Source organism: Columba livia, chromosome 6 (genome assembly GCF_036013475.1).
Source record: "Columba livia isolate bColLiv1 breed racing homer chromosome 6, bColLiv1.pat.W.v2, whole genome shotgun sequence".
NCBI classification, from domain to species: domain Eukaryota; kingdom Metazoa; phylum Chordata; class Aves; order Columbiformes; family Columbidae; genus Columba; species Columba livia.
Window position 1 is genome coordinate 4,904,454 of NC_088607.1, and position 24,224 is coordinate 4,928,677.

The 24,224-nt window shown below is 41.6% G+C and overlaps 2 protein-coding genes across 2 annotated transcripts; both read right to left on the reverse strand.

The window, feature by feature from the left end:
• Positions 1 to 2,430: 2,430 nt before the first annotated feature.
• On the reverse strand, positions 2,431 to 19,315 carry LOC102096429 (deleted in malignant brain tumors 1 protein). The gene is made up of 23 exons (XM_065068627.1): positions 19,309 to 19,315; positions 18,507 to 18,566; positions 17,926 to 18,006; positions 16,455 to 16,550; positions 15,374 to 15,472; positions 11,316 to 11,639; positions 10,190 to 10,231; positions 9,409 to 9,720; positions 9,103 to 9,135; positions 8,618 to 8,650; positions 8,100 to 8,138; positions 7,713 to 7,745; positions 7,536 to 7,568; positions 7,309 to 7,368; positions 6,528 to 6,560; positions 6,351 to 6,383; positions 6,124 to 6,183; positions 5,351 to 5,383; positions 5,174 to 5,206; positions 4,997 to 5,056; positions 4,355 to 4,390; positions 3,872 to 3,977; positions 2,431 to 3,222 (listed from the first exon to the last, which is right to left on the reverse strand). Exons 1-23 carry the CDS (start codon positions 19,313 to 19,315, stop codon positions 3,009 to 3,011), a joined length of 1,860 nt encoding a protein of 619 aa, XP_064924699.1. The 3' UTR covers positions 2,431 to 3,008.
• On the reverse strand, positions 19,244 to 23,555 carry LOC135579738 (deleted in malignant brain tumors 1 protein-like). Its single transcript, XM_065066799.1, has 5 exons — positions 23,481 to 23,555; positions 21,583 to 21,684; positions 20,914 to 21,234; positions 20,391 to 20,420; positions 19,244 to 19,647 (listed from the first exon to the last, which is right to left on the reverse strand). The coding sequence occupies exons 1-5, from the start codon at positions 23,548 to 23,550 to the stop codon at positions 19,478 to 19,480; spliced, it is 693 nt and encodes a 230-aa protein (XP_064922871.1). The 5' UTR covers positions 23,551 to 23,555; the 3' UTR covers positions 19,244 to 19,477.
• Between the last annotated feature and the right edge of the window lie 669 nt (positions 23,556 to 24,224).

The window sequence follows — 24,224 nt, forward strand, 5'->3', positions numbered from 1 at the left end:
GAAGAATCAGCCATTTTTTTCCTCAAGGTAAGGAAACAAACACAGTCCTGAGAGCCTCAATTCCGTGTGTCACAGAATCCCAGAATGTCAGGGGTTGGAAGGGACCTGGAAAGCTCATCCAGTGCAATCCCCCCATGGAGCAGGAACACCCAGATGAGGTTACACAGGAAGGTGTCCAGGCGGGTTGGAATGTCTGCAGAGAAGGAAACTCCACAACCCCCCTGGGCAGCCTGGGCCAGGCTCTGTCACCCTCACTGAGAAGAAGTTTCTTCTCAAATTTAAGTGGGACCTTTTGTGTCCCAGTTTGTACCCATTGCCCCTTGTCTTACCATTGATTGTCACTGAGAAGAGCCTGGCTCCATCCTCCTGACACTCACTCTTTCCACATTGATCCCCATGAATGAGTCACCCCTCAGTCTCCTCTTGTCCAGCTCCAGAGCCCCAGCTCCCTCAGCCTTTCCTCACACGGGAGATGCTCCACTCCCTTCAGCATCTTTGTTGCCCTGCGCTGGACTCTCTCCAGCAGTTCCCTGTCCTTCTGGAGCTGCAGCATGAGTGTGATGAGTCTTTCTTGCAATATATTTATTCTGCTTTATCTGTCTTTCCAAAAGGACCCAAGCCCTTGAATACCAGAGCATTTCCCCCTGCAGCGGCGGGTGCCCAATCTTTAAAGCTTCTGGAGGCCGTGGTGGTGCCAGGGCCGCAGATGTGCGGGTACCTGACCTTGGCTCGGTACCCACACAATGTGGAACAGCCAGGAACCCAGCTCTGTGATTATTCCCAATGTGGGGAGCGGGTATCCCACAGCTGTGCAAACAGCTCAGCTTTGAAGTTTACTAGAAAAGTCAAATTGTGATCCGGGAAACACACCCAGGTACTTTTATAAAAACAAAATATTGTGCAAAACCTTTTTTTTTTTCTTCCCTTTTATTAACAAACTTGAAATATGATGCATCTGTAATGATCCTGTATTTCTAATCTCAGATCTATGACACCTTTAAAGCAACTAACCTTGATTTTTAGCTCACTTTAAGGATTTTGAATGCAACTCTCTCTATCATGACAACGTACTTATACTGCCTTCAAACACGGAGGCATTGAATACATGTATAAAGATGTTGCATAGCATTTGAATTCCCTTTAGCTTCTGGAAATGCTAAATTTGCATTTCATCTGTGTAGCCTTTCATTTCCAAAACCCACACACATACTTACCTGTCAGGAATTTTTAAATGCTAAAACACCCATTTTTGTACACATTTAATGCGAGAACTGGTGTGTGGAGCCCTGCCAATCCATGCTGTGTCCATCAGAACTAAATAAAAAATGCCGATGGCTATGATGCCCTGGTAATTTACTCTGGTAGTTACAGGTTGATAGCCAAACTTTTTGGAATTACTTGTATATAGGTGATTAGGGAATTTTCTTGCCTTGGAGTTGATACTAAGGGGCTGGACCCATAAACAGTGTCCCTGTGCTTGTGCTGCAAAGCTGAGCATCCAAACCGTTTTCAAATCTTGTGCGCTAAGCCCATGTTCAGGTGGTGAGATGTGTTCAGATTTCAGGTGATGCTGAAATATTAATGGCCTGCTTTGAGTTTCCTACCTCAAAAGAAAGTGGTCCACAAGTCTTCATGAAAGCAAGTCCTTTAAGATGAGAATGATTGTATGGGAGCTGTTTTAGAATTGCAGCTCCTCAGAAAAAAACTAGCACACATTTGAGTACAAATGAGCAAGAGTTCAGCTGTTGTGACACTTATTTACAGGCTTTTTCTCTCACTGCCTACAGCCGGGAGCACAACACCAGGGAAAATGTGATTTCAAGTACTTTAAATCATCATGGGTGAGAAGCCAATGCCAAGGCTGAACCACCAGGTAAGAGATTAGATCTGGAACGTTCATGGCAGATCTGCCTGATTTTTTGGCATTTGAGAGCTAAGTTATTCATGGAGAAGCTGAGTTTCAGAATCACTCTGGCCCCTTTTTTGAAGCGATGAGGCATAAAAGGAAAAATAGGTGAAAAAGTGGGTTTTCTTTGTTTTGTGTGGCACAGCCTTTAGCTGCGAGGCATCCTTATTCACTACAGGGCATCTCATGAGTTTGACTAATTTATAAATACTTGCTATATAGAAACTGGGTATTGGTCTTAAAGATGCAGGCCAAGTTCACCAGATTATCAAAATTTAATCCATCTCTTTCCCTGAATGGACTGCTGTACTCCTGTATAGTTCTGCAGCCGATAAGGTACTTTTCTTTACTATGAACTGAAAAATATTTATTTCCATTGTTTTTTTTTACTAAGTCATTCCAAGTAGGACAATTTAACATTAAAGCACAGAAACACTTTCTTAGCTCAAAGTGATACCGCTTGAACAGATATTGAAAGCAAAAGGAAGAAGCAAATGCTTATAAAGAAGTAAATTTAGATGTAAATTCTTTTATAGTTCTAACCTCCAGTAAGGAAAATTGACATATGGGAAGATTATAATAGTTTACAGGTATTTCAGAGATTGTATCTCAATACACATACAATTTTTTTTCCAAATGTTTTTGAGTTCCTATTTGAGATAATTGCTCAGACATTTTCAGTTACAAGGGATACTTATGCTTTTATTTATGTCTCTATGAGCTCAGAAAGCAGCACAGTCATGTTTATATCTGTAAGACAGGTTAATCTTCCTTAAATGCTCAGTCTTTGAGCTCATTGGTACAATGCGGAGAAGTGGAAGAACTGTGAGAGGGGGGAAAAAGTCTTGATGAGAAAAATCAGCCACCCAGTCCAGTTACTTTTTGGTCACTGAGAGTATTTACTGAAGTTTAGGGTTTTACAAATCTGGAACGTAGATCCAAAGGATCTGAAATTAAGGAACACAAGTACAGTTAAGATTAAAATACCTTTAGATTTACAACCCCTAGTAAAATGTATTTTAGTAGCAAATGTGCAACACACTGGTCATGTAAATGAATGATCAACAAGTTATGGTTAGACAAACCATTGTTGGGGCTATTGCTATTGGGAGATTATAATAATGACGGGGTCACTTGTGCTTCTTTTGCCTCTTGTCTTGTAGACCCAGTAGCGTTGGAAAGGATGATTGTATCTGTTGCACCCTAATACTCTGCACCGCAGACAAGATCTTGAGTAAATGGGACCTCTGAACTTGAACTGGAGAATCCTCTGGCCTGGTGAATAGTAGTTCCCACAGGTTGGGTCCCTTACACACCTGAGGAAAAAGAAAGAAAAGGAAAAAATCTTCATCATACAAAAATTGAGGTATGGTGACCCATTCCGTTTGTTTCATTGGTTACAAGAAACTTTCCTTCGTAAATTTCTAACTCTGCTGTTAATCACAATTCACAGCATGGAATGCCTGAACATAGATGCAACTCTATGGAATTTAAATATGTGTGTTGGTATAACAGAACATATATAAATATCACCTATGTAAATGTATAAGTGTAAAGTGCCTGATGGAATTTTAAATATGTGCAAAAGAGTTACTGTTTAGGCCTCCTGTCCTTCAGAAATGATTATTTCAACCTTAGAATTTCTGAAGAGCTATGGAGAAATAATTCCATATTCCAAAACAACCAAAACCCCTTTAAATCAGATGTTTCATCCTTCTCTGAATTTCATGTGGTATCATAGGTAACTCCACCACAACTGACTTCAGGAATGTCTGGATCAACAGACAAGCAGCAAGAACACTGCAAAAACAGAGTTGTTTTCATGAAGTTTTACTATAATTAATTACCAGTAGCACAGGTGTGAGTGATGAGTCAAATTGTGTTGTACCTGAACTTTTGAATAGTGTAAGGACCCAGTTTAAAACTGTGTTTGGGGGTCCTTCATGCATATGAATAAATATTTACCCTTGTAACTTTATACTTGGCATTCCTGGCCTCCTCAGTCCACACTGGCCAATTAAGTATCTTAGTAGCATCAACCGCATGTATTTAGGCAGGTAGGCAAGGTTCACTGGAAAATAAGAAACTTAATGTTAATAAACTATATGTAAGCATAGAGTAAAATGCAGCATGTCTGCTTTGCAAAAGCAAATGTGGGCTATGGGTGGACCTTTTAAACGTGCTTTTTTTCTGTAAATGGTGCTGACAGAGGCAAACTCATCCCCTTGGCACTTACCACCGAGGATGGTTGGCTGTCAGCTCCTGTATCAGTGACGTGTGGTCCCTGGCATCCCTGAGCTCCCTGTGTGTCCCGCTCCCCCCTTTCTTCTGCACTCACATTCCCTCTGCCATCAACCTGCCAGGTTTTCCAGTCACATCTCTCACCCAGGATACACTGCACTTGGGAAAAGAAATCATTAAAATGAACAAAGAATGAGACTGTCGTACCTGGGTTTATAGGTTCTTGGGCTGGTTTTTGATAGGCTTTTAACATTGGGAAAAAAAAAAGGAAAAAATTAGATTGAATGAGGAAAATTTGTGCTTTTATATGATCATTTAATATACACTGTAATCAGCTGTACACATTAAGACTGTTAGTAGCAACAGTTCTGAGGAATAGAGTTGTCATAGACAAAGGGTTCATGTCAAGAAAAGTCTATATGAGTGAACACTAAAGATGATATAGTACTAGCATTAATGGGAACAAGATTTAATTCTGTTTATTTCTTGGTGTAGGCAAGTAGTCCCATGCTCAAATGCTGCTCTGCAGCTGAACTTCGGTTTCCTCTACACTGTCAACACAAGTATGTGTGTTTTATTGCTGCAGCCGTGTGGCCTTTACCTATGTGTGGCTGATAGGGCCAGACTTTACCAGAAAACCTTATCTGTTATCTAAATATCTGAGGCAGAATATTTTCAATTAATGAGCAGAACTTGCAACTCAAATTTTTCAAAATATATATCCCACCGTAGAAAAGATTCTGTAAGGTTCTGTAAGAGCAGAGACTGGGAACTGTGCCAACACAAAATCAGCTTATGACTTTGATAGGTAACTAAGGATGTAAACCAGAGTAATGCTGTGTTACTTACGCATGGTAGCGTCTGCTGCTTTGGGAGCTGGAGACACTGACGGAGTGGATGAGTTTGTTACTGTGAGAAGGGGAAAATGTAAAATTAAACATCATTCACACTCTAAACAGATTGATGACTTGCATGCAAAATAGTAAACTGTTCAGCACGTTTCAAGAAATGACCAGAAATAAATACCTGGTGTTTCAGCTGTTGTGGACTCAGTTGGGGCTGTCAAAGGGAAAGTAAAAGCCACGTTTCAGTGACTGTTCCATTACCATGTGAGCAAAGCAAAGACTGTTAAATCAGAGGGAATAAATTTATTCCCAGGATCAAGGGTTAGATCAGTTCTACTAAAGCTAAAGCAACACATACCCGTTGTTTCTGATGTTGTGTCTTCTGCAGGGGCTGATGCGAGACAGGAGAGAAAACAAAACCACAGTTAGGTGTTGTCCCAGCACTGGGCAGGCGTGAGGTACCCGAACCCCAGGAGACCTGCAGGTCTCATTTGACAGCTCCTGGAAGATGCTGCTCTGCCCAGGGCAGGCATCAGCAAAGTCTGTCTGGGGCATGAGCATCTCAGAAAATGCATCCCCAGGCAGGCTGCTTCTGCCCTGCCATGCGGAAGGCCTTGGAAACCTGTGGGATATTTGCTAAACAATGTTTGGGATGATGGGGGTTAATGAGATCAGGCTATGGTTTATAATGTATAGTGCCCATAGCAGTGCTGTGTACTACACTGACCGCAGTGAGGTCCATGCTGCTGCCTTGGCCATTCCTGTGGGAAGCACAGGCTGCTCTGTGGGGATGCTGGTGGGGATGCAGCTTTGGCAAGTGCAGGAAGGCTGGTTTTCTCAGGGTAGGATGATTGAGTGCAAATTTGAATTTATATTGGTGTATTGTGTCTGCCCCCATGGTTTCCCCTTCACTACTACTTTCATCAGTGCTCGTATTTTTACTGTACCACTACACAAGCATTTTCCATCCCTTAATTTGTATGGCAGCCAAATGAATTATCTCCTAAATTAAACTTTAGATCTACGAAGATTGTGCACAGAGTGGAGACAGGGAGCCGTGCCAACACCAAATCAGATAATGATTTTATAGGTAACAAATGATGTAATCCAAAGTAATGCTGTGTTACTTACAAGGGGTAGTGTCTGCTATGTCAGGAGTTGTAGAGACTGACGGAGTGGATGAGTTTGTTACTGTGAGATGGGAAAACATGAAATCAAACATTGACCATGCATTAAATATATTGATGGTTTAAGGGTCTTTTGCAGACCTATTGATTCTGTGATTCTAGGATTCACATGAAAAATGCTAAACTAGTAAACTGCTCACCAGGGTTCAAGAAATGACCAGAAATATATACCTGGTGTTTCAGGTGTCGTGGGCTCAGTTGGGGCTGTCAAAGAGAAAGTAAATGCCACACTTCAGTGACCGTTCCATTACCGTGTGAGCAAAGCAAGGACTGTTAATGGGGAGGGAATCAGTTTATTCCCAGGAGCAAGGGTTAGACCAGTTCTACTAAAGCTAAAGCCACACATACCTGCTGTTTCTGATGTTGTGTCTTCTGCAGGGGCTGATGCGAGACAGGAGAAAAAACAAAACAACAGTTAGGTGTTGTCCCAGCACTGGGCAGGCGTGAGGTACCCGAACCCCAGGAGACCTGCAGGTCTCATTTGACAGCTCCTGGAAGATGCTGCTCTGCCCAGGGTGGGCATCAGCAAAGTCCACCCGGGGTGTGAGCATCTCAGTAGGGAAAATATGCATCCCCAGGCAGGCTGCTTCTGCCCTGCCCTGTGGAAAGCCTTGGAAACCTGTGGGATATTTGCTAAACAATGGTTGGGATGCTGGGAGATAATGAGATCAGGTAACAGTTTATAATGTATAGTGCCCATAGCAGTGCTGTGTACTGCACTGGCCGCAGTGAGGTCCCTGCTGCTGCCTTGGCCATTCCTGTGGGAAGCACAGGCTGCTCTGTGGGGATGCTGGTGGGGATGCAGCTTTGGCAAGTGCAGGAAGGCTGGTTTTCTCAGGGTAGGATGATTGAGTGCAAATTTGAATTTATATTGGTGTAGTGTGTCTGCTCCTGTGGTTTCCCCTTCACTACTTCTTTAATCAGTGCTGGTATTTTAATGTACCAATACCCAGAGCATTTTCCATCCCTTAATTTGTATGGCAGCCAAATGAATTATCCCCTAAATTAAACTTTAGATCTACGAAGATTGTGCACAGAGTGGAGACAGGGAGCCGTGCCAACACCAAATCAGATCATGATTTTTATAGGTAACAAATGATGTAATCCAAAGTAATGCTGTGTTACTTACAAGGGGTAGTGTCTGCTGTTTCAGGAGCTGTAGAGACTGACGGAGTGGATGAGTTTGTTACTGTGAGATGGGAAAACATGAAATCAAACATTGACCATGCATTAAATATATTGATGGTTCAAGGGTCTTTTGCAGACCTATTGATTCTGTGATTCTAGGATTCACATGAAAAATGCTAAACTAGTAAACTGCTCACCAGGGTTCAAGAAATGACCAGAAATATATACCTGGTGTTTCAGGTGTCGTGGGCTCAGTTGGGGCTGTCAAAGAGAAAGTAAATGCCACACTTCAGTGACCGTTCCATTACCGTGTGAGCAAAGCAAGGACTGTTAATGGGGAGGGAATCAGTTTATTCCCAGGTTCAAAGATTAGACCAGTTCTACTAAAGCTAAAGCCACACATACCTGCTGTTTCTGATGTTGTGTCTTCTGCAGGGGCTGATGTGAGACAGGAGAGAAAACAAAACCACAGTTAGGTGTTGTCCCAGCACTGGGCAGGCGTGAGGTACCCGAACCCCAGGAGACCTGCAGGTCTCATTCGACAGCTCCTGGAAGATGCTGCTCTGCCCAGGGCGGGCATCAGCAAAGGTGGTATCCTGTACCAGTACCATGCCCCCTTCCCTCCTTCATTGTGTATGGAAGCCAAGGGAAAGACTATTGGGATTATCCCTGAAGCTAATGATTAAATCCACAACATTATACACACAATGGAGACAGGGAGCCAGTCAATATGTGTTTACAATTTGGGCAGACAACTAAGCCCATATACCAGAATAATGCTGTATTACTTACAAGTGGTAATGTCTTCTGGTTCAGGAGTAGGAGAGACTGCTAGTGTGGGAAAGAAAATATGAAATTAAATCTCATCTGCATTTCAAATGTATATTTTTGTCCCAAGACCCATAACAGCAGGCTCAGCTGCTTACAGTATAACAAGAAGCCATGTGAACCATCAGGAACACTTGCCTGCAGGGCTGAAGGCAGCCCAAGTACCACTGCATTTGAGTCTGAACACACACGCTGAGGTGACACAGCCGGAGGGATGCTGTGTGTCACCTCAAAAAACCCTAGAGCAAGACCCCGAGCTTGGGCAGGGAAACCAATGGTGCAGCTGGACAGGGCACAGCTCTGGCAGCCTTGCCAGGAAGGCAGGTAGTCTGCTAAATCCTCACTTGAGACCCAAAATGTGAGTGCCTGACATTTGATTGACTCGGTTTGGGAGCACTGTGTGAGCCAGGGATCCTGCTGTCCTTCACGGTCTGACAGCAGCTCTGCTCACCATGGCTCAATAAGTGACCAGGAATAAATACCTGGTGTGTCAGCCACTATGGACTCAGTCAGGACTGTCAAAGAGAAAGGAAAAGCCAGGCTTCAGTAATTTTTCCAGTCTTGAGTGAGCAAAGCAACGTTATTATTTAGGTGTAATTAGGTATAATGAGATTCTAAACCAAACTACATTATAGCAGTTTACCCCATAGTTTAGAATTTGTATAAAGCAACTTGTGGTATTTATACCACTCTTGGGGGTGGATGGAAACCCTGTGCATGGTTGTGTGTGTCTCCAGAAAGCTCAACGGGCTCAGTGCAGCAGGACACTTCTGTCTACAGATCCCACCAGGAGCTGGTGTCCACCCGAGCACTTGCAATTCTTTGGGCTTAACGATGACTTACGGGCTCTCTCAGCTCCAAGACAGCACGAATTTTGGCTCAGCGCTGCTAATTAGCACTCTGCGATGGGATAAGTTGTATTTGACTAAAACTGAGATAAAAGAAGAAACACTGAAGTACTCCATACCTGTTGTTTCAGATGTGGTAGGCTCCAGAGGAACTGTTGGGAGAGAAGATAAAAACCATCAAAAGAAGGAAAAAAAGATTGATGGTTTCAGTTATAGAGTGTTAAAAGCAGCAGCACAGTCCGGGTTCTCCCCAAAACTGTGACTGATGCGATGTTTTCTGAAACCTTGGAGAAATCTACAGATGTTTCTGCTTAGCTGTTGGTGTTTCTGACATGCCATTTGCCCTGTGCAACGAGCACATCTGTTGACATGGGGCAGAGAATAAATAACAGAGAGTTAATACATAAAATGAAAAAGGTGAGCACCTTCACAGATAACTCCAGCGTCCTCCTTGTGGTAGCAGTCGTGCATGCCCAGCCCCTGGTGAGAGCACTGCTCCAGGGAGGATTCGTCCCCGCTGCACGCCACCTCGTCCAGGAGAACAGCTCCTGTGCCTTGCCCAAAAAAGGCATCGTATTTGGCCCAGAGCGCCCGTCCGCAGCCCAGCTGCCTGCACACAACCGCGGCGTCGCTCATGTCCCAGCCATCATCGCAGACGGTGGCCCAGCTCCCGTTGTGAAAGACTTCAAGGCGTCCCGAGCATGTGTCCGGTCCATCCACCAGTCTCAGGGACATGTCTTGGAAAAGCAGAGGGGAACGTGTGGGTGCTCGGGAGCCTCAGAAATGGGCTTTCCAGGTGCATTTATCAAATAGCAAAAGCGAGCTTTGTGGTGGTGTACAGAAAGTGGCAAAATAATGAAATTTATCTTACTGTAACAAGCCACCTTGTGTCTGTTCATCACCTATCATAAATCCTTAGTCTCATGGTGTGCCATATACACCTGAGTGTAAATACATATATTTTTATCTCTTTCAGGCTCTGATGTGTATGTCTGTAGCTAACATAACTATTCCTATTGATACCAGCATTCTTTAACAGCAAAACTCTTAGATAAGCCTCACATATCTCATAAACTCTACTTTCACACATTTACTTGCTCTGAAGTTTTTACCTATAAAATTTTTACCTTCTTACCAGTGTTTAAGTTACTATATAACATATATCAGCTGTGAAAGCTTTGCAAGACCCATTTAGGGAAAACTCACCAGCTGGAACAGGCTCTGTTGTGACAGTGGGAGTAACTGGCTCTAGGAAAGGAAATGGAAAAGTACATATCTAGTTTACTACAGAAGATACTTAATAACATTCTTCAGTTACTATGTGAAGAAACAAACCAACAAACAAAACTCAGTAGTGATTTAGAGCACCCCATTCACCTCTGGAAGCATCATCACCAAAAGGCAGAAGACTGCAAACCCTTTTTAAAATGTCAGGTGTTAATGGTTGCAGTTACCTTGCAGGTGTAACCTTTAATTATTTTTGGTGTCAGACATACCCACCAAAGAGACATGTGTCTGCTTAGGCCACATGTTTAATTCCACTTGAGGCCTTTGCTAAAAAAACCTAACTCTATTAAAAATTTGCTGTAATTTTTCCCCAGGGAAAGGTATCCCCAGGATAAGCTGTAAACCAGCATTCTTTGTGACTAGTCCCATCTGCCCCTTTAAGCCAGTTACATTAAATCTTGGTAATTTTGGGCTCATAGAGGATATGGATCATCATATGGGTGAGCTTTGCCCATGGACCACCACTTGCCATGGCACTGGTGGCAGAGAGGTTGCAGTGACTCCAGTTCTCCAACCACACACGTGTTTGCAGTCAGAATACAGAATTGCTGGAAAACTGGGAACTGATTTGGAAAAAATCCTAACGGAAGTTACTAAAAATAATTTCCTACTAAATACAAGAAAAGGAAAATTGATTTACTAGTCATATTTCATAATTTATGGGAAATCAGTGCTAGGAGGACTGAAATGCAATAATGATGGTGTAAAATTATGACTCAATTAGTAATGCATAAAGCCGTCAGATAATAGAGTAGGAAATGGCATCAGATAAGACTGACAATGATGTTCCGGGTTGCCAAAGGATTTGAGAATTAAAATTAAATATATATATATACATATATATATAAACCATAAAGCCCATATAAAACTCCACATAAATTAATCAATAGAATGAGCTAAAAAGAAAAAAAGAAATGTGGTAAAACACAGTAGTTCTCACAGTTGTTGGTTTCATGCCTGAAACCATTCCACCAACAGAAACAAATTGTGTATCACAGTTGCATTGCTCATAAAGTGATGGTTTACGGGACATGTGCTAGCGTACCTGCGCAGATGACGCTGGCGTCCTCCTTGTGTCGGCAGTTATGGACAGTGATGCCTTGGTGGGAGCACTGCCACAGGTTGTCCTCGTCCCCTCTGCACTGCACGTCATCCAGGAGGATGTTCCCAGAGCCTGGACCAAACTGGGCCTCAGACAGAGCCAGCAGAGCCTCTCCGCACTCCAGGCTCCTGCACACCACCTCGGCATCCACCAGCTCCCAGCCGTCATCGCAGACCGTTCCCCAGCTGCCGTTGTAGTAAAGCTCGACGCGGCCCGAGCATCTGCTGCCACCGTCCACCAGTCGCAGGGACAGAGTGGAGGTGTCTGCTGTGGAGAAAAAGCACACACCTATGTCGGTGATGTTCACCTGAGGTGGTGGCACAGCCTGTCTTCAGGCCAGATACCACTCCAGGGAAGACAGGAGCAGATAGTCTGCTCTGAGAAAGGATCTACCCCTGTATTTCAGTGCTGTTGTGGGGTATTATGAACACTTGAACCCATCTTTCTGCCTCCAGTACCCAATGAACATGGGCATAGCCCCCTTCCACAACCTGTTGATCTTGAACATGATCCTCCCCATGCAGCTAGCTGCCACCTCTCCCCACTTTGTGCAATAGAGGGATGGTTTTCTACCTTATCTTCACCCTCATTCTCATCTATACTGTAGTGCTGTCTAAAGGACGAACACAAATACCCAGAGCAAACCTTTTTTTCTAGGATATCTTGCAATTTAAGGGTTGTTTTTCTTTTCCTTTAGGTAATGCCTGGTTCAGCTGCTTTTCCCATCCTTGCAAACCCTCTGGCATAACAGATGGTCAGCACAGCATCATTTCCCCAGAACAGTAGCAGAGCTATTTCTACAGGCCAGGCTCATTTCTGAGAGCTGGGTACTTACAGAATACTCCAAACATCTATCTCACTTTCAGAGAGAAAAGCTTTTAGAGATCTGAAGTTCCAAATTAGTTTTATGGGCCTGGAGTGTATTTTTCTTTCAGAGAAAGAAATCAGAGACACCGCTGACAACATAATTGAGTTCCTCCTACTTTGTGGCCATCATAAACTGCACCAAGTATACACACCTGTCTTACTCCTTGGTGGGTCAGTGATTACAAGGTTTTCATTTTGGGACATTTTGCTGTCACCTGGCAGCCATTTGTTACCAACTAATGCACATCCATTCAGAATGAGAGCCATGTTTCCTAGGTCTCTTTCTCCTTAATTCCTTTTTGTTGAGCATGATCAAAGCTCCTTCCACCCAAGTACCATGTTTATGGTTTGCTTTTGCAAATGTTGGCTGTAAAGAAATGCCAGCAGCAACATGCTTGGCTCATTTCCCAAGATCTAGGTCTAAACTTCTGCAAGACTGCCAAAGGTGATTTCAGGGAGAAAAGATGATAATTGAGACAAAAGATAATAAAACTGTTGATCCAGGTGTTTAATATTCACCAGCAATAGGCAATTAAAAAGTTTAAGAACTAGACTACATTAGCTGTCTAAATCCAGGTGGGAATCGTGAGAAAGAGACACATTAAAAATTTTATATTCAGATCTTGACTTAAATTACAGGCAGAAATGAATTTGTTGTGATTCAACTGATGTTAAAAATGGCTGTATTGGGAGGTAGGCCTCTTTCCTAGTCAAGTCTCTAAGTAAACAAAGTATTTCATTCATCTGAAATATGAACAATCTGAAATTTTGGGGGGTTCTTTTTCACGAAATAAAGGACTGATTAAGTACTAGCCCCAAAAATCTTTAATGTATTCTTGTGAAGGTGTCTATGGACAGCTGAAAGGCAACTTTTTCACTTTCAACAAATTAATAAAAGAAAATAATATTCGCATCTCTTAAAAAATCAGTATTTTGTGCTTAGTTAAGTACATATTATAATAAAAGGAATTGCGAAATGCTTAGTGATTCTGAGCTTTTAACCCAAAGGATAATTTACCTACAGTTTGTACAAATAAAAGTAATGAGATCATCATTTACAGCTACAGAGGAGCCTTTTTTCCCCCCTTTAACCATCCAATAGCATCCCTGTTACACATAGTATGAATAAATAAGATGAAATTGTTTGCTCAAGTACTTGGTTAAGTAGACACAGGCAAAGCACTTAATAGTTACAAGCACATAGTTCTATAGTAATGAGGGTATTATTAGGGAACCGTATATACACCATGTATTATGCTCCTTAAGCCTGAATAACAGTAAACAGATCACTCATTTAAGGAATTCACATTCAAACTCTGAAAGCCGCACAAATAAAAGCAAATCCTGAGTGACCACATTCATTTCTCATTTTCACTGGTGTGTGCAGAGAAGTGCAAACTCCTTTCATTTAGCTGGAATAGAGCCCAGTCTAAGTAAGGCAAGTGGCAAAGCCTGATCAAAGCTCTGTAAAATATTCTCCAAAGTAGGAAAATTTCATTTTGAAAGTGAAGTGACTGGCAGGAAAAAAAGCAGAAAATCACTGACTGAAGTGTATTCTTCGCTGCGCTGAAGATTTGCCTCTGAATTTCTAAGACAACATTTGTAGAAATTAGGGTGGATAGATCCTGGATTTGGAACATGCAAATATTGCTCAAAATAAGCTGAATGGATGGAGCAGTAAGCAAATCTGTATTACACTTTCCAGTGCTGCTACTACTGGTATTGAGTCACAGCGCTGACCTTTCGACAGCATAGATAAGGCTGTAGAAGACAAGCAGTGTTTAAAGGAAAAGGCTGTAAATAGAGGAGTTATCAGTTACTTTGCTAATTGTTTGTCATGTTATGCAGCATCTTGGCCTAGCAGATGGTAGGGGTGTTAAACAGAGCTACTGTACTGTAATGAGATCCTCAGCTCCTGCCACTGAAACTGGAACAGGACAGAGAGAGTGGCAGAAGGAAAGGCAAGATCTGTGCCCTCTCTGGAGGACACGATGAGAATTCTAAGTGATTTTCATAAACTGAATAAATGACAGAAGTCAGCAAGCTGAAATTCAATAAAGACAAGAGGAACTGCTCATTGGCAAGAGAAAACCAATGCACAAAGGCAAGAACCATCCTTTCAGCTGGCACTGAAGGACCATAGAAAAACTGGAAGTTGGTAATATTTACACTCCAGTGGGGCAGTCCAGCCTCAGTCTTGCAGCTACTTATTCTCCTTGGCATTAAAGAGACCGCAGCTGCTCAGTCAGTCATTGCACATTTAAGGAAGAAAGAGATAACGAGGAGAGCTTGGATGAACAAATAAAGAATATAATAGGCTTGAAAAATAATGAACTCTGAGGAAAACTTTAAAGAGCTGAACTTCGTTTCTGTGAGAAGCATCTTTTACTATCCTGAAAAGAGCTCCAAAGAGGATGGCCACCAGATCCTCTGCTCCCTGGAGTCTGCAGAGCTAAAACAGCAACTGTAGGCACTACAGAAAATGTCCATGGGTAAAATAACTTCAAATATAGCGTCCACTGCATGTTTTTGTGTGTCTTGAAAATATCTGTCAAGTTCAGAGGCAAAGTACACACAAAATCATCTCCCCTGGTGGAGTTTTGCATAGGAGTTTAAAGCCTGCTGGTGCTATGAATGCTTCATTAGAAGAGGAGGTAGGACAGCACACGGTGGATAGGAAGGTCCCAGCTCAGTTGTGCAAAGTGGCCCTGTCTGGTGAAATTCTGGTAATAATATTTTATAATAACTAAGAAATTATTTCATAGAATCATTAAAACAGCTCATTCATTAGAAACTTGCAAAGTGTCTTACAAAATAGATACCAGAATAAGAGAATGAGGAACAGGTGGGACATGAGCATACACATTGCAGCACAATCAGCACTGAAGAGTAGCTGGACCCATGCTCTGCACAATTTAATTTCCTCTCCCCAACAGGGACCACCAAGAGGTACTGAGAAGGAGCAGATGCATGGGAAAAACACACAAATATGCCCAGGATTGTCTCTTGGCCACCTGTTTGCAGCTCAGGGACATTCTGAGCCCCAGATGGTGCCTTGTGTAGTGATGCAGGACAGGGACTTTTCTGCTCCTGAACAACAGGAGGCACACAGGTTGTATCTGACTGTTTCTTACCTTTGCTCAGTGTAGTTAACAGTATTGGAGTTGATGGCTCAGTAGTGTCTGTGACTGGGGAAGATGGGGTCAAGTAATCCCCTTCTGTGATGGATGAACCTGTTGAAAATTTGAGATTAAAAAAAAAAATAGGAATAATGAACAATAATGACCAAACATTAATATGAACCAGAATTGAATTTTTACCTAAAACAATCTGGATTTGTCATTTTGCTAGAAAAGTGTAAAAATATAGGAAGAGAGAAAACATGGGTTTGTCCTCTGTATTTCTACCTGAGCCTCTATCACTACATAATGCCATGATAAATATTTAAAGTTTGAATTTTTTTAGCTTCTTAGCTACTGGAGAATGAAGCAGCATGTTCTTATTCCTCTTTATTAAAACTTCATTGCATACATTTTCCATACAGTATGACTTTTCTTTAGCTCACTTAGACTCAAAATTGATTTTGCACTTATAACCTTGACTTTGTAAGCTCTGCTTAGGATTGCTGGTGTAGATACTGCCTCAGTTTCTTCGTGTGTTGAAGCAGATTCAAAGGAGGAATATAGGGATGTTGAATGGACTGTGAAAGAGTTGAGGAAATACATCACTGGAGAAAAATATCAATCTCCTTGGTGAAAGAGTCCAACAGGCACGAGTGGGAAGGTACAAAGAACCAGTTTCTGTACTGTGTCAGGTGGTGGCATCTCCGTCTTTAGGATTGGGAAAGAATTGTCAAAGATTATTGAATCTTTAAGGTGATGATATCACAATCTGATTTAACAATTGATGCTCTCCAGCATAAAGTATCCACTTTTACCCCCACAAAACCACAGATATTTGGGAACTTGTGCTGATACAAATAGGACAAGCACCTTAAAGCCCCAAATTGTTCATAAATACATATCTCCCAAACTGTGACCAGTATTTTAGAAATGAAGGTTTTAGAAGTTGGATTCTTTCTTCACTGAGATGATTAGTTGGCTGTTGGCTGATCTTCAACTTTATGCAGTTATCGTAATCCTACCAATGTAATCTATTTTAAACAAACTTAAACACTATTATTGTGAGATTTTATGGCATAATGACTGTTCTTACCTCTAGTCGGTGTGGAAGTGATTTCTGGAGTTGAGGTACCACCATCTCCTATAAGTGGGGTGGGTGAAATTGATGATTTTCCAGTAGTTTCAGAGACTGTGAGAAAGAAGAAACATGTAAATGAGAGGGAAAGAGAGTTCAGGTAACGCTGAGTGACTGAAATCTGCTCTTGGTGAATTTAATTGCCTTCAGGCTTTTTGGAAAAGGAAGTCTGTTTATTAGCTGTGCCCCACATCCACAGACATGGCTCAAACATGGATCTTCACATTAATATTTTGCATTATAAGCCTCACAAAAGTTTCAGACTTCTCTTACTGAGAGTAAGAAAAGCAAAAAGAATGTGAGAAGAAAAGTGGAAAGGAATGTTGTAACTTAGCAGTAACATTTATCAGTAGTTTCCCAAAACTGCAATAGGGCATGTTTTGTCAACTTTGAACTAAGAAGTTCATAAAGTAAAATAACAAAGGATATTCTGGTGAAAAGAGGGAAATGTTTCTTACACCTATTCTTGGCTTATCTAACGAAAGTCTTTCTCCCAGAGGTAGAGCAGTCAGTAGAGAAAGGAGAAAGAGGCCATCAGGACCGATGCTGAAATACAGCATCTATTTTTCCTGCAGTTCTCTGCTGGATCTCCTTGCCCTGTGGAAGCATCACTTGTAGCAGACGGGAGCTGTGATGAAGTTGGGAGGAAGGCTGGAGGTAGAGCCGGCTTTCCCATCCCAGCTCGCTGAGCTGAGCCTGCAACAACCCAGGTTGACAGAGGCTAAATCTGAGCCGAGAAATCCTCAAGAGGGATTACAGGACCTGCTGGTCCTCCTGGGATGGCTTGATAAGAAAGTCCAAGCATAGAGGCTTATAAATGGTTTAGAATCCACATAGGTAATGTTATAAATGGTGAGAAACATAAGCTGGGTGGCTTTCCCCTGAGTCATGTTTCTTAAAGAAATAAAAATAACGATATTCTCCAGATTGGATGGATCAAATTCTGCACTATTCAGCTTGCCCTGAAGCAGGCATTGCATTTGCAATTCCTAGTTGAAGTACATAATCACAGAATCACAGAATAGTTTGGGTTGGAAGGGGCCTTCAAAGCCCATCCAGTGCCACCCCTGCCACGAGCAGGGACATCTTCACCAGCTCAGATTGCTCAGAGCCCCGTCCAGCCTGGCCTGGGATGTCTCCAGGGATGGGGCATCTACCACCAATCTGGGCAACCTGGGCCATTGTTTCACCACCCTTCAGCTTTTTCAAGCAACATACGAATTTCAGCAGTGGTAGCAGTGTTGGTGATAGCCGGCCCATGCTGCCAGAAAGCCAGCAGGTTGGTACCACACAGATGAAATTCACAGACAAACATAAACTGCACTGAGAGATGGTAATTTTCTTGGCATCTCCACTGATGTTCCCTCCAAACCAAAACTTATAACCATATTTTTTCTAACCTGCTGGATATTGTGCAAAGGCCCTTTACCTGTCTGCAGTGTAGCTGGGGTTTCTGACGTCGTGCTGTCCTCCGTGGTGGTACTAGAGGCATCTGTGCTGCCAGAGGAGACTATAAGGATGAGAAATTAAATGGTTGTAAGCAGCAATTAAAAACTTAAGTGTGATTTGAGAAGTTAGTGACTTGCTTAAGGTGTCAGGCTTGATTAAAAAATGGCATTTTTTGTTTGCTAAATAACAGGAGAGGGCAGAGCTCCAACCAAGGGAGGTAAGAACAAATGCCTGACTGTGCTCCTTAATGTTTCTCGAGTCTTTATGAATCTTAGACACATGAATCACAATGATCTGGACACTTTTGCCCTATAAAATTGAAAGTGTAGTATTTATAGCTACAAGCTCAGAAGTATTAATCATTAAATACATATTTCCTGCTAGCCTGGTATTTTTAAAATGAAGTTGTTGTAAGGACATTATTCCTTAACGTAAGTGTTTGATTTGTAGTTGTCTGCTATGAATATTTTACAGATTTACATGGTCACATCTTAATCCATCTGCAAAACCCAAATTAAGAGAATATGTTTTAGATAGCACTTGCAAAATATCTGTTCTTACCTGTATAAACTGTGCTTTCAGTATTTTCCTCTGTGACAACAGTGGACTCAAAGTCTATAACTGAGGCCAAGAAAAAATTGACGAAATAAAAAGAAGAGAGACTGTCAGTAATTGGGAGTGGACATATGAACTGAAATCTTGATGAAAGTAATTAGATTGGGCTTTGCAGGACACTGAGTCAATGCATAGCCCTTAATTTTTGCTGAAACTTTTACTATTTAATAATATAGACAGTAGATGTTTCTGGCTGCATTCTTCTACTGCTAGAGATGCAACAGTCATTTGGAAAGATGGAAAGGGATCACCGTTAAGGGAAATAAAGAATGAGATTTGTCATGTGCTGTGGAAGAGACTTTCAGCACACAAATGTGCCTCCTCTTCCTTAAGGGACACCGAGGTCCCTGGAGCAGCCAATACCTCAGTCCCTGCTGGGCTTGAGTTGGGTGCAGAGGTGGCCATGGAGTGGGGAAATATGTCACTAAACAGAATCACCACCACAGAAAATAAAAGACATTTCAAGGATTTGTGAAGTCATTAATACTTTGGGCTTCATGGAAAAGAAAGTCAGTTCCCTGGACTTTGGGTTTTGGTAACGTGGCTCAGAAGAACATCTTATAATAAGTAATTGGAGACTGATGCAACGGGTGTACCCCTCAGCAGCATAAAAATACACCTCATTGCCATTCTGCCTTTACACCAACTTGAGAAGCGGGAAAAATTATGCAAGATTATTAAAAGAATTGAAGGTCAATAAAATATCCAGGTAAGAGTGCCTCAGATGAAATGATGGTAAAGATCTCACCATACATACATGCACTCTGGATAACTGTATATGCAGATAGACTTGATCACATGCCCATTTTCCAACCACATTTTCCTGTGAAAATGAAGATGATTGGCTCTTCCAAGGCTAACTACATGGAGAGTTATTAAATATTTTCACTGAATTCCCAGTGTTTCTCTTGTCTGCTCTAAACAAATCGCATATATCGCTCAAAATTTCCACACATGACATTTGTAGTTTCTTTTTTTTCCTTGCCTTTGTCAGTAGAAGTTGGGGTTCCTGTGGTAGTTGTCACAACAGTGCTGTCTGTGGAAAACATTGATGCAGAAGTGGAAGTTTGAGGGTTCTCTGAGGATGCTGGAAGTTAGAGGAAACAAATTATTAGATAACTGTAAGAATGGTCATGAGAACTGAGACACTGGTGAAATGATTTAAGCACCAGGTTTGGTGCAACACTGGTTTAATGCAAAAGACTAACTTCTGATAGAATAAGATTTCTGTTGATTAAGAGCAGTTCTAAATGAGCATTCGAGACAGAGATGTGCAGAACATGCAGCATCAGTTCAAGACTACTGCGATGTGGTTTTGCAGGTTCAAGTCTTGAGAAAAACGATTTTGTGAACTGCTCCTTCGCTTCTGGGCTACATGTGATCAAAACCTGCATTTTAGCAGCCACTCCTCTGTGACTGTGTATTATGACAAGCTTTAGTACTTAACACTTAAAAAACCTAGGAAACATGAGTAACATCTGTACTTTAAGGTTTCCAGGGTGCTATCACTATTTGAGGAACAACAGAAAAAACAGAAGTCAGAAACCTAGACTTGGAGTGTTAAGACTCACCTTATGTTTTTCCCTAATTAGTAGCAGATAAGTGGCTAATACAGCTCCTATGAGCAATCCAAAGAACAGAAATAATGTTACAGTGGATGAATAAATAGTAATTTGGGGCAATAATTAGTGATTCAGAGTGTGTACCTTTCTAGAATACTGTCTGCCAAGGAGATGCAATCACATGATTTTGGAGTTAAATATTAATCCCTGGGCATTTGGGAAGACTGTGAAGAGCTAATGGACTTCTGTCTCAAGAGCCCTGCCTTACCTGTCGGTGCAAGTGTGGAGCGTGCAGCAGCTGTGAACATGGGAAAAAAGCCAAAATTTACTTCTACTGTGCAGTTATTTATATTGCTTCAAAACAGGCTGCTTCTAGCTGTGCAAACATTGATTTCAGATATGTTTATGACAAGAGTATTAACTTTGATTTTCAATTCAGACATACTTGGTTCACTTCTGGATGTGCTTCTCCTCTTAACTGGCTGCCTTTCTTTTTTTTTGGGAATGGCCTGTAATCAGATGTTGGCTAAAGTGGTCCTGAACTAACTTCTTTTCATCATTTTTATACTCACTGCGTGCCACTACCAATCTTGGTATCTTATCCAGGACATCCTTTTGTTTTTTGATCACACAGACCAGCTTAAACACAAGGAGCCTCCACATGCACACAGTTCAGCTCTAGCCTGATTTCCAAACTCTGTTTCTTGCATTTACAGTCAACAGGAAAATCCAAATAAATGATTAATAATGCATAATTTTTTTTGTGGGTTTGGTTTGTTTTGTTTTTTTACCTGAACAGATGACTCCAACATCCTCATTGTGTCCACAGTCATGTGTGTTCCAGCCAGCATGAGGACAGTCCCAAAGGTAAGATTCGGTTCCTTCACACTGGACATCATCCAGATGGATGTCTTCTGTGCCACGGCCAAAGTAAGACCATCCAAAGACAGAAACAACATGGCCACAGCCAAGTTGCCTGCATACAACATCGCCACTGTTCTTACTGAAGTGATCGTCACAGACTGTCCCCCATTTCCCTTCATAATAAACTTCAACCCTCCCGGCGCATTGGTCTCCTCCAGAGACCAGTCGTATTTGTGGCTCTCCTGAAACTAAAGCAAAAGACAGGTGAACATCTCAACTTGTTTATTGCCAGGATATCTACACTTCTTATGTGTAAGGTTGCATCCTCATCTGTGCAGCGATGGGCTGCCCAGTGTTTCTGTCTTCCCAGTAGCTGGAGCTTACTGGGGAATGTCCAGAGTGTGCAAAGCTGGGAGCTGAACAGCAGAGCCCAAATCATGGTTAATTCAGCCCTGTTCACATGGCTCTGCTGCCTACAGGACTTGGTCTGTCATGGTGGGTTATTGGCTGTGCTGGTGAGATAACCAGCTCACCTCATGTCACTCCACAGGGGTGCCAGGTAAGTTCTTAGTCAGGACCATGTGTCACCCTCTTACCTTTGCGTCTCAATAGGTCTTTTATCCATTTTGAAAGTTTATTCCATATTAAGTTTTGACCTCCAGTTGAGCCTCCCTGTGAGTTCCACCACATACCACTTGCTGTGGCAGACAAGAAAACGTATTAGCATTAACGTAACATATCAAAATTCTAGGTATATATTATGTTTTACTGTGAGATGGCACCCTGTATGTGTTGATATAGAGTAAGATACAGTAAGTGTTGGTATGTGGTGCGTTTTTAAAGCAATCCTGTGGTTCCTCCCTATGTCTGGAAGGACATGCTCATGTCCTCAGTGGAAGATGACTGTAGAGGACTTTATTTCATGGCAGCACAAAGCACAAAGGAATCCAGCCCCATAAATCCTTGTGTGCATCCTTCAGCTCCAGTGAAGACATGGTCTTCTAGGAGATGAGCTCTGCCCAGTTTCACTGGTGCAGTAGAAAGGTGAGGTTCTTAGGGACAGGGTTTAGTGCCAGAATCAGGTTATGGTTGGACTTGGTGATCTTGTGGGTCTCTTCAAACCTAAATGATTCTATGATTCTATTAAGCTACTTTCTTCACAAATGTCCACTCAGGTCTGCATGGGAAGCCCAATTTTGTCCAACTTTGCAATGAAGAATATACTATATACTGCATAAGGTATTTAAAAATGTATGTTTGATTAAACCAGACCATGGCATCATAATTCAGATCCTAGGGGATTAACTGGTCTTTCAAAATAAGGTACAAACATGCAGTATTATCATGTGCTTTTGATGGTCTGTAGTTTTAGTCACATAAATACCTTTAATAATGTACATATATTCATTGAAAGGAAAAAGGATTTAGGCTTCCAGGAGTCAAAGCAATGTTTTCAAATGACAGATTTCAAAAATAACACCCTTGCTCTTTCAGAATGAGCATGCTCTGCAGCTTTTTCAGTCACTAAAATCAGGAGAAATTTCATTCGGGGATTTTATTTTTTTCCCTTTTTTTTTTTTTTTTTTTTTAAGTTGGCATTTGATCTTCAGACATTCACTTTCACAGATTTTTACTTTAATGATATTAAAGTCTTGGGTTTGCAAGACAATATCCTAAGTGATTTTTTCAGTCAAAGTTAATCCAGTCTACATACATCAGGTCAAATCAAAGACAAGAGTCAGCCTATTGAATAAGAATAAAGACCATAATATTACTGAAGTGCTGGGATTTGACCACCTTCTTGAAGTGAAGCTTAGTCCCCTTTGATGCTGAACTTCCCTCTGGGCTGCCTTTGCTCTTGTCATATAAATAATTCAATGTAGCCACCCTCTTAATCTACACTCTGTAAAATTATCTCTTTTTGTAAGGGATTGACATTACTTTACTCACCGTACCTATGCTGATAACTATAGATCAAAGTATCTAATTCAAACCAGCAAGATTATGAGGAAGGTTTGGAGCTATTGTTTGAAGTTTGAAGGAACATGGCACTGCATTAAAGTATATTTTCACCTGGGTCTGGCAGGCTGCTCTGTTTCTTATTCTACATTTAAAAACGCAGAGAAAGACAGAAGTGTAGAAGAATTTAAATTCAAAATTGGAATGTAAGAACAACATTTAGAGAACAGCTTAGCCAAACTATTCCACTCTACAGAAGAGAAACAATGAAAATATTCTTCAGCTTTCTTCAGCCTACAGCCTTCATGTATATCTATTTCTGATTATACATATATAATTATATATTTGGCCTGTGGATTTGATATGAATCTTTGAATTAGAAGGCAAATTAAACCATCAATTTTATGGAACAAATCTTGCCTGCAATAGTCTAGGATACTCTTTTCCACCACTTCCCAGCAAGCTGGTCTGTATTTGTAACTAATTCTGTCTGTTACATTTCCCTGGAAACATGAAAAGTTTTCAGACGCAGTACCTGGTTCAGAGAGAAGAGAAGAACTTAACAGGAGCAGCCAAGCAAGACTCACTTGAAGGTCCATTTTCATTGCGGTTGTCTGTTCTAACTCAAAGCAGTTTCAGAATTTATACTAAATGGGTTCTGGTCTACACCAAAGGTGTGTGCTGTGCAATTTGATCTGTCTTCCTCAACTTCCAGATCAATGCCAAGGAAGTGATTTACTGACTATTTTCATTTCACAGGGTACATCCAGACATCCGGATAAGTAGATCCAGATCACAGAGCTGTTCCGGACTGGCTACCAAGATCTTCCCAAACACTCCCCAGGCACCTTTGTGACTGTGTCCTGATGATGTGGTTGTTCCAGGAAGCAACGATTTACTTTTGGAGATTAGGCTGTTTGGTAAGGATTCTCATACCACTTAGTTAAGTCTCTTTCCAATTTACAACCATACTAAATGACATTAAATTGATGTGAGAATTGTGTCAAAGGAAGAGTAGCATCCTAAAAATGTCAGGGAAGTCTCAACAAAATTATCTCTCTCTGCTACAGGTTACTCCTCTAAGAAGCAATTTCCATGCTTTTCTGTATTTCTCTGAATTCTCTTTAACCTGTGACTAGATCCCTCCAGTGTGTTAGAGATCTGCAGTTCTCTCTCTCTCTCAATTGCAACCTACAGAGCAATAAAATGGCTGTAAGAGGTATTGGCCAAGGTGTGGTTGGGTGAGAAGAAACTAGAAGCAGGTTTTTATTCTACTTGC

What these genes read in the sequence shown, in the direction of transcription:
- LOC102096429 (XM_065068627.1), bottom strand. An exon ending in CGCTGGAGTTATCTGTGAAG is followed by an intron (nt 9,136 to 9,408) that starts GTGCTCACCTTT and finishes CTCTCCCAACAG; the next exon opens with TTCCTCTGGAGCCTACCACA. An exon ending in TACCACATCTGAAACAACAG is followed by an intron (nt 8,651 to 9,102) that starts GTATGGAGTACT and finishes TCTCTTTGACAG; the next exon opens with TCCTGACTGAGTCCATAGTG.
- LOC135579738 (XM_065066799.1), bottom strand. Translation starts at nt 23,550, where the DNA reads ATGAAAATGGACCTTCAAGTGAGTCTTGCTTGGCTGCTCCTGTTAAGT. An exon ending in TGTTGGAGTCATCTGTTCAG is followed by an intron (nt 20,421 to 20,913) that starts GTAAAAAAACAA and finishes CCATGTTCACAG; the next exon opens with CTGCTGCACGCTCCACACTT. An exon ending in CTCCACACTTGCACCGACAG is followed by an intron (nt 19,648 to 20,390) that starts GTAAGGCAGGGC and finishes TCTAACTTCCAG; the next exon opens with CATCCTCAGAGAACCCTCAA.